Source organism: Brassica oleracea, chromosome C8 (genome assembly GCF_000695525.1).
Source record: "Brassica oleracea var. oleracea cultivar TO1000 chromosome C8, BOL, whole genome shotgun sequence".
Taxonomy (NCBI): domain Eukaryota; kingdom Viridiplantae; phylum Streptophyta; class Magnoliopsida; order Brassicales; family Brassicaceae; genus Brassica; species Brassica oleracea.
The window spans coordinates 3,892,115-3,900,092 of record NC_027755.1 but is presented as its reverse complement, the minus strand read 5'-3'; the positions used below and the strand labels follow the sequence as shown (position 1 = coordinate 3,900,092).

At 36.9% G+C, this 7,978-nt stretch overlaps 1 protein-coding gene and 1 long non-coding RNA gene across 3 annotated transcripts; one reads left to right on the top strand and one right to left on the bottom strand.

Annotated features, from left to right (window-relative positions):
- Positions 1-286: 286 nt before the first annotated feature.
- LOC106308488 lies at positions 287-832 on the bottom strand. Its single transcript, XM_013745649.1, has one exon. The coding sequence runs from the start codon at positions 830-832 to the stop codon at positions 287-289; it is 546 nt and encodes a 181-aa protein (XP_013601103.1).
- A 1,245-nt stretch (positions 833-2,077) lies between these two features.
- LOC106308056 lies at positions 2,078-4,734 on the top strand. 2 transcript variants are annotated; one of them, XR_001263477.1, is made up of 8 exons: positions 2,078-2,253; positions 2,501-2,711; positions 2,810-2,902; positions 2,999-3,637; positions 3,709-3,823; positions 3,903-4,031; positions 4,106-4,145; positions 4,250-4,734. It is a non-coding gene; the product is annotated as an uncharacterized LOC106308056 (long non-coding RNA). The 2 variants fall into 2 exon arrangements; XR_001263478.1 differs by having other exon boundaries at positions 2,999-3,823; positions 3,908-4,031.
- The last annotated feature ends 3,244 nt before the right edge of the window (positions 4,735-7,978 follow it).

Genomic DNA, 7,978 nt, shown 5'->3' with positions numbered 1-7,978 from the left:
CGACCGGCAACACGGCCGTGCTCGCCGGGCGAGCTGGCTCGTTTCGCGGCCGAGCTTGCCGGCGAGTCGACCGGCAACACGGTCGTGCTCGCCGAGCGAGCTGGTTCGTGCCATGGTCGAGCTCGCCGGGCGATCCGTTTCGGCTGTTCATTTTTTCGGCTTTTGAATTTTTGACCGAGATTCAGTTTTTCTGAGGACTTTCGGACATCGATTCCGTCGTGACCAATTTTGACCCGAACACTCATCACGATCAATAATCCTCTTGAGGCTAGGACAATCCAGACGACTACAGCAACAAACAATCCAGACGACTACAGCAACAAGTGTAAGGGCTCTCATGATTCTTCAACTCCTCCCAGAGCTGCTTTAACTTTGTATAGTTGTCATTTACACTCTGAGAACCTTGCGTCTCCGCAAATATTTGCTTCTTAATCTCTGCTGGCCTTGGTCCATCACTCTGTTTGAACTGATCATGAATGTCCAGCCACATCTGCCTTGCTGTAGTCAGGTACATGAGGCTCTTCGCAATCGATTTCTCCACAGCATTCACGATCCAAGTACAAACAATGTTGTTGCAACGAGACCAAGACGCATAATCCGGATGACTCATATCTACTTCCGCAAAAGTTCCATCAACAAATACAGCTTTGTTCCTAGCTCCTAAAGCCATAAGCATTGATCTATGCCAAGTGTTGAAGTTACCTAGACCCGCTAGTTTCTCAGATACAAGAGCAATACCAGCGTGATCGGCATGATGAACATAGAGAGGATTGGAGTTAGGATCTTGCAAAGACGGTGACGGTCGACGAATCTCATCAGCTGCCGAACTCATCGTAACCGCAAAGATGATTTGATTCAAGAAATCGAAAAGAAATTGCGATTCACAAAGAAAGAAAACGATTGTGTGAAAAGAGAACACAAATTGAAGGTCAATGAAGGAAAGAAAGAAAGCAAAAACAGAACGCAAATCACTCTCGAGAAGAAAATGAAGATTGCGAAGAACTCCAGAACCGAGATCTTGACGAAAACGAAAGCTGAAATCTAGATACTCTTGTAAAAAATGAAGATGAGATCAATCGAGAGCTTCGTCGTTAGCTTCAATGGAGTTCCCAATCAATTTTCCCGAGAAAATGAAGCAAGAAACGCGATTTTCACCGCTCTGATACCATATTAGTGTACTTGAGCTCAAAGTAAAGAGAGTTTGTTATTCATGTAAAATGTTTAAGTTAATGTTTACAACTCTCTATTCTAAAATATATATACATTCGGTTTAGTGATAGGAAGCTAAACCTATGGTTAGGGAAAAGGAAACCTTAACCATGTTGGTTCATATAATCTAATATGAAATAATATGTAACATTCTTACGACCATTTCTCATAACCTAACATTGTATGTTGTTCATGGGTATTAAAAGAGAACATGGTTGGACACATGAGCAAGTTGTTATACTATGATGATGACTATGTAGAGACCTAGTCCAGCGCCGGTGGTGGCGAAAAACAGAGATTCGACACTGATTGACTTGACCTCAGACACAACGTCGTCCGACACCGATTCGACACGATTGACTTGACCTCAAACACACGAGACACATACAACTCAGAACTCATCTTCTTCTTTTCACATTGAGACGATTGGATCTTCTCTTCTCTCTCTCTCCAAAGGAGGATTCAATTTTTAGAAGCAAAAGCACTTCGGAGACATCGACGAAGAAAGACCACGATGTTTTCCCCTTTTGACCTAAAAGTAATCACCCAATACACAATAAACACGTATGGGGTGCTTACCGTTTCTTAAAGTGTCATATTAAGGGGCGGTTCTCTTCTTTTATGCATTTTATTTATTTATTTTTATTTGGTTTTTTAAGAAACCCTTGTTAAAACCTCTGTTGGAGGTGGTCTAAGTCCACTTTTTCTATAGACCAAGAGGTTGTCTGGGCCTTAGACCACCTCCATCGGCGTTTCTTAAGAAGGGTTTTAAACAAAAACCAAAAAAAAATTGAAAAAGGATAGAAAAACACAGAACATGTGTTTAATGTGGGATTTTTAGAGTTGGTAAGCACCCCTTACGTGTCACTTTCGTATTGGACCTCCATTTATGTCTCTCTCTCCTTCTCCTTCGTCCCGTTTTGATACGAATCATTTTTACCCTTCCTCCGCCAATCTCGATTCTTATCTCGATCTCCTTCTTAGAATCAAGATACCGACGTCCCTCTCCTCTCTCTCTCTCCCTGATTAAACCTTCATAACCAGGTAATTATCACGTTTAATCATCACGATAATCGGCTCCTGAAGCCCTTTCTTTCATGTAATTCTCCCAGGCTTAAAATCGTTAATTTGCTTTGGTGGGTTTTTAATTGTATGATGATGATGATGATGATGATGATGAAAGAATTGCAATTTTCTCAAAGGTCTGATTTTTCTTTGGAATCTCCCAAGCTTTCTCCTTTATGTTCTTAAAGGTCTGATTTTTCTTCCTTCTTGATTTTGTCTGTTTCAGCAATTTTGCATTAGATGTTAGTTCTGATCTTAGTTATGATGCGAAGAGAGAAGAGTGCTCCCTGTCACTGCAAACCGATGCGGTTTCCACCGTTTGATAATGAGGATCCTCCAATGGACTATGATGACAACTTGTTGGACGTGGATCCTCTCGAGCCGATTCAGTTGGAGCTAGACAAAGGTCATGATGGCATTCGATGCGTTCTTGGCTTGTAAGTATCTTCAAAGCTCAGTTTTTATTAGTTTTGGGGATTTCTTTGGTTGATTGTGATGTGAGGAAGATAGTGAATATGAAATGGTTGATTTACAGTAAATGGTCATTGCTTAGAATGGGAATGATGACCCTTGTTGAATTCAGATGCTAAAGGATTTTCTTGAACTCCGTAGATCATGTAGGAGGAGGGTAATGATTTTGTATTGAAACTTTTAAATGCTCTGAGTGTGAATGGGTTTTATTGCTAAAGGATGGTATTCTGTTTTGTGACATTTGATGATGCAGGAACCAGTGAATCCCTGATGCTACTGCTAAACAGTTCTTCCTTACTCTCAGTTTGGTTTCGACACTACAATAAAGCTTTAACATTTTCTTGTCTTGGTCTGTGGTGGTAAAGTAATAAAGCTTTAACATGTTGTTGTCTTGGTATGTGGTGGAATGATGTTGCAAACCCAACATCTTTTGCTTTCTCGGTTGTTTTTTTGTGAAGAACATTTGGTTTAACAATGAATATAACTGATGTATCTTAGTGACTTTCTGTTTGCATCGGTTTAACAAATGAGAGTTAACAGATGTGGCTGGACATTCATGATCAGTTCAAACAGGGTGATTACTTTTAGGTCAAAAGGGGAAAACATCGTGGTCTTTCTTCGTCGATGTCTCCGAAGTGCTTTTGCTTCTAAAAATTGAATCCTCCTTTGGAGAGAGAGAGAAGAGAAGATCCAATCATCTCAAAGTGAAAAGAAGAAGATGAGTTCTGATTTGTATGTGTCTGGTGTGTTTGAGGTCAAGTCAATCGTGTCGAATCGGTGTCGGACGACGTTGTGTCTGATGTCAAGTCAATCGGTGTCGAATCTCTGTTTTTCGCCACCACCGGCGCTGGACTAGGTCTCTACATAGTCATCATCATCACCCCCTTCCTAGGTAAACAAAGATCATCAAGTTTCAGACTTTGGATTTTAATCACGTCTCTATGTGTTGTTTTGTCGGTTTAGTGTTTGTGTCCGCTGTACTATTACCACCAGAAACATCCGGTGAACTACTTACTCTTGGGGGTGTTCACTTTGGCTCTGGCTTTTGTCGTTAGATTGACATGTGCCTTCACCAATGGTAAAATATCATTCCCTTTGTTGTTCAATTACATTGATTCTGTTTTGCATTGTGTATAGTGTATGTTTCTGTGTGTTAGAACAGGGAAACTGATTCTACGGTCAGCGATCTTGGATAAGTATCTATACAATAATCCGGAGATGACGTTGGATTGGAAGCAGAGGTCTAAGATCGTCAAAGGAGTTGTGGGGGCTACTTTTCTGTCAAGGTATACATACATGTCTATAGATGCTCTTATGCGCTATGTCTTTTAATCTTACGAATTCAAATTTTTTTTTACAGTCTGGTAGAGACATCCACGAGTTCTCAGATTCTCAGTTTGGTAAGTTTAAGTGTATTTTTTTGGCTGCTAGATAGGTTAGTTATATTCTTGAGTTCTTATTTTGTTTAATTACAAATTTAAACTTTTTCTAATCTTCAACTCAGGACATGTTTTTGCATTTGAGGAAACCAGAGCCATGGCAATAGCAAATCTTGGGTGTGATCGGTACGATCTTGAAGAGGTTGAAATGGTTTTGAAGCTTGGTTTGTTGTGTTCGCACTCGGATCCTAGGGCTAGACCGAGTATGAGGCTGGTGTTACAGTATCTGAGAGGAGACATGTCATTGCCGGAACTAACGCCGTTGGATTTGTCGGCGGGGAATGGGATGAACTTGGGAGGGAGAGAGGGGTTTAGCGGTATAGGCATGTCGTATTCTTCCTCAGTGTTTAATGGGTTTACCGGTGTGTCTTCCATCACTGATTCTCTACTTCTGGTGGGAGGTGATTGACGATGTTACAACATTATTAGCAGCGTATAATGATGCTCTTTGCTTTATTTATTTATATGCTTATGAATAGGGATCATGTATATACACTTTTGCCTTGTATGGAGTTGTAAGATTTTCTTAAATTTTTTTTATTAAATTTAAGATTATGATTGTGATAAAAAAAAAAAGAGTCAGCGATCTTGACAACGGTTGTGGTGCTTTCCCTCACCGTGTACACCTTCTGGGCTGCTAAGAGAGGATATGACTTCAACTTCCTCGGATCATTCTTGTTCGGTGCTCTCATCGTGCTCATTGTCTTTGCCATGATACAAGTAACGCCACTTATTCCAAACTCTATGCCATAGGAATTACTGAGAGTGAGAGAGTGTTAGGCTTAGCCAGTGAAATGTAGTAGCGTTTTGGTTGTATTTTCAGCTAAAAGTAAGAAACTTGCACCTCACGCATTATCCTATTGAATGTGGTCCCATTCTTTCTAGGCTAAGAAGTTAGAAACCATACATCAACAATATGATGAGCATTCGAAATCGAGTTCGTGATAAAACCATACATTAACAATTGAAAACTGATTTGCTTGAGAATATAAGGCAAAAATTTGGGACAAATAAAGATTTCAATTAATCGTTTTTTCTCGATTATGTTTTTTTTTTCATGTTTGTTTAAAATTTTTAATTATAAATTTGTATTTCTATTTTTAATATGTTTTTATGTCATAGTTGTTTAAATTTTATGAAATCCAATAATTTATAAGTTTTGTAAAATTTAAATTTAATAATTCACCTTCTAAAAAAAAATTAAGAACCTCATAGGGGTTCTCTCATTGGACCTTCACAAAACTAATTATATTAACAAGGGTTCTTAACTTCATAAAGTACACACTTAATAATTAAACTAATGGTTAGAGCCCTTGACATGCTCTTAGTTTTTAAATTGAGATTAATTTGATACTATTCATGATTTGATTTTAAGATTTATCACTGATATTAAAAGAAAAACTTGATAAGATTTTGTTCCAGAAATAACAGATTCTCATTTCAGTTTTTTCCAGAAATCCCTGTATTGTTCTAAAAAGTATTGAAATCTTGTTGTGGGACTGTCACTATGTATTTGAGATTTTTATCCAATGTTTGCAATGTCATTTAGCTTCCTTCAGTTAAGGCTTTCTCACGAACTCAATGGTCAGTTTCTTTTCACGCTCAAAACTATTGAATCTTCCAAGAGTTTGTAGAAATGGGGAAATAGTGGGAATAAGTTTTGGAAAAAGGCTGAATAACACTTGCCGTCCATCTTCATTCCTTTAGTATTTCTCCCATGTTAGTTTGAGTTTATTTAAGATTATTACCTATCAAAGTCTAGAGAAATTGAATTGTGGTTTTGTGCACTAGCTTAATCCCCTTCTTGGTAACATCAATGGAAGTAACAATTTACAAACTATAACATCACCAAGTCCGGTAACTATATTGACAAATAAATCTGTCGAAGATTCAGGGCGCTGTGGAAGCTTCATCTTCATCGTGATCGTTATTACCTTCGTGCTTTTTACTTAAAAATGGGAAACGGAACAGCAGTTGGAATACCGATCTGACCTTATTTGCGCGTCGGCGTTGGCGTATGCGTTGAAGAACGACTTCTCGATCAAGTGCTTGCGTGGAAGGAATACGTCTAATGTAAATATGAGTAGACACAAAATCTGGCGTTTCGTTATCCTCAGGAATCTTGTTCTTGCCTTTGTTGTTGGATTTGGCTAGTGAAGAAGAAGAAGCCATGTAATGGAAAATAGCAATTTAGATTTTAGACTCGTAGTAGCAATCTTAGTCGGTCGGTGTGAGGATGAAATTATCCATATTTTTGGAGTTATTTATACATAGTAAAGTGTTAAGGGAAAGTGTGTGTATAGTAACGACTCGTCATGATAATTGGTTCGTTAAAAAGATGAACGGTATATATACCTAATCTCTTGGTATCAAAGAGAGCGTTTTTCTTGCAGATTATAAAAGATGCAGTGTCTACTATTTTTTTTTTCTCTTTTACTTTTACAAGTATTGCTTCAATATTTTCTTACACCCGAAAAAGAAAGTTCATTTTTGAAATTTATATTCTATCGTGCAATATGTTTATTAATGTTCACCAGAATAAAATTAGATTTTTTTAATAAATATAATATTAAAAAAAAAATTCTAAAGCATCCTTATTTTGAGACAAAAAAATAAATTAAATGACAAAGCTATCAATTAGTATAATTATATACTAGAAATAAAGCCAGACTATCCTAATATATACGATCTCATGAAACACGTTCTAAAATTTTCGCTTATCATCTTTTTGTAGAAAAAATAACGATCAAGAGAATCAGCATATATATCTAAATTATTTCTTTTATTGTTTTATTATGACCAAAGATATTCTATAAAACGCTGAGTGCACACAGAATCTTAAACGTAAAGGTATAGCGAACATTGTGAAAATGCCAAAATGGACATTAAAATAAGGGAAAAATTGTCAAATATGACTCATAACTTGATTTCAAATGCAAAAGTAAACCCAATCTTGAATAAAATGTAAAAATAACCTCAAAGTCAATTGAAATTACAACCAGCCCCTTGTGAACAAACAAAATAATCGATTTTTTTTACGTTTCTAATCCCTGTAAGTCGTCTGTCCAGACTTAGAAATAATTTAAAATTTTTGTAAATAATATTTTGATAAGTAAAAAATTGAAATCATGTAATTAACATATGTTTTAAGACATATAAATTAAGATATAACAAAAGTTAATTGTTTTCAACATAGATGAGTGAAATTAGTGAGTCATGATATTCTTTGGTTTAGCTTTTACCAACATATGTTGTAGTATTGTATTTGTTCTTAGGGTTAGATTTTGGAATGCATAAATGTTTTTTTGAAAACTTTAACATTTACCTAAATGTGTTTATTTCTGTGTATAGTAAACACTATTTAAGTATAACTACGGCTTTATAACGTGGTTAGTTAGTTAATTTAGTCAATTTAGTTTAGGGGTTAAATTTAGGGTCTGGGACGACTTACTAGTAAGTCGTCTGATGTACAGTAATCAACAGACGACTTACTAGTAAGTCGTCCAAACCGAACCGAACTTTTAATTTTTCAATGTACTTTTAAACCTAACCGGATTATTTACCGGACATATATAAGGTGTTTTTTTTATTCACTGTTTCGCGAAATTCTAAAACCCTAACACTGTTTCTCTCAAAGGCGATTTCGAAGACGATTTATGTCGATTCTCTCTAATTCATCGTTCTCACCGCCGGTTATCTCTCCGCCGTTATCACTGTCGTTCTCACCACCGTTCTCACAGCCGCTTCCTCTATATAAGATCTGAGAGGAAACCCTAGCGCGCATTTTCTCAAAA

Excerpts from the sequence above, each read along its gene's own strand:
- LOC106308488 (XM_013745649.1), bottom strand. The coding sequence starts at position 832 with ATGAGTTCGGCAGCTGATGAGATTCGTCGACCGTCACCGTCTTTGCAA.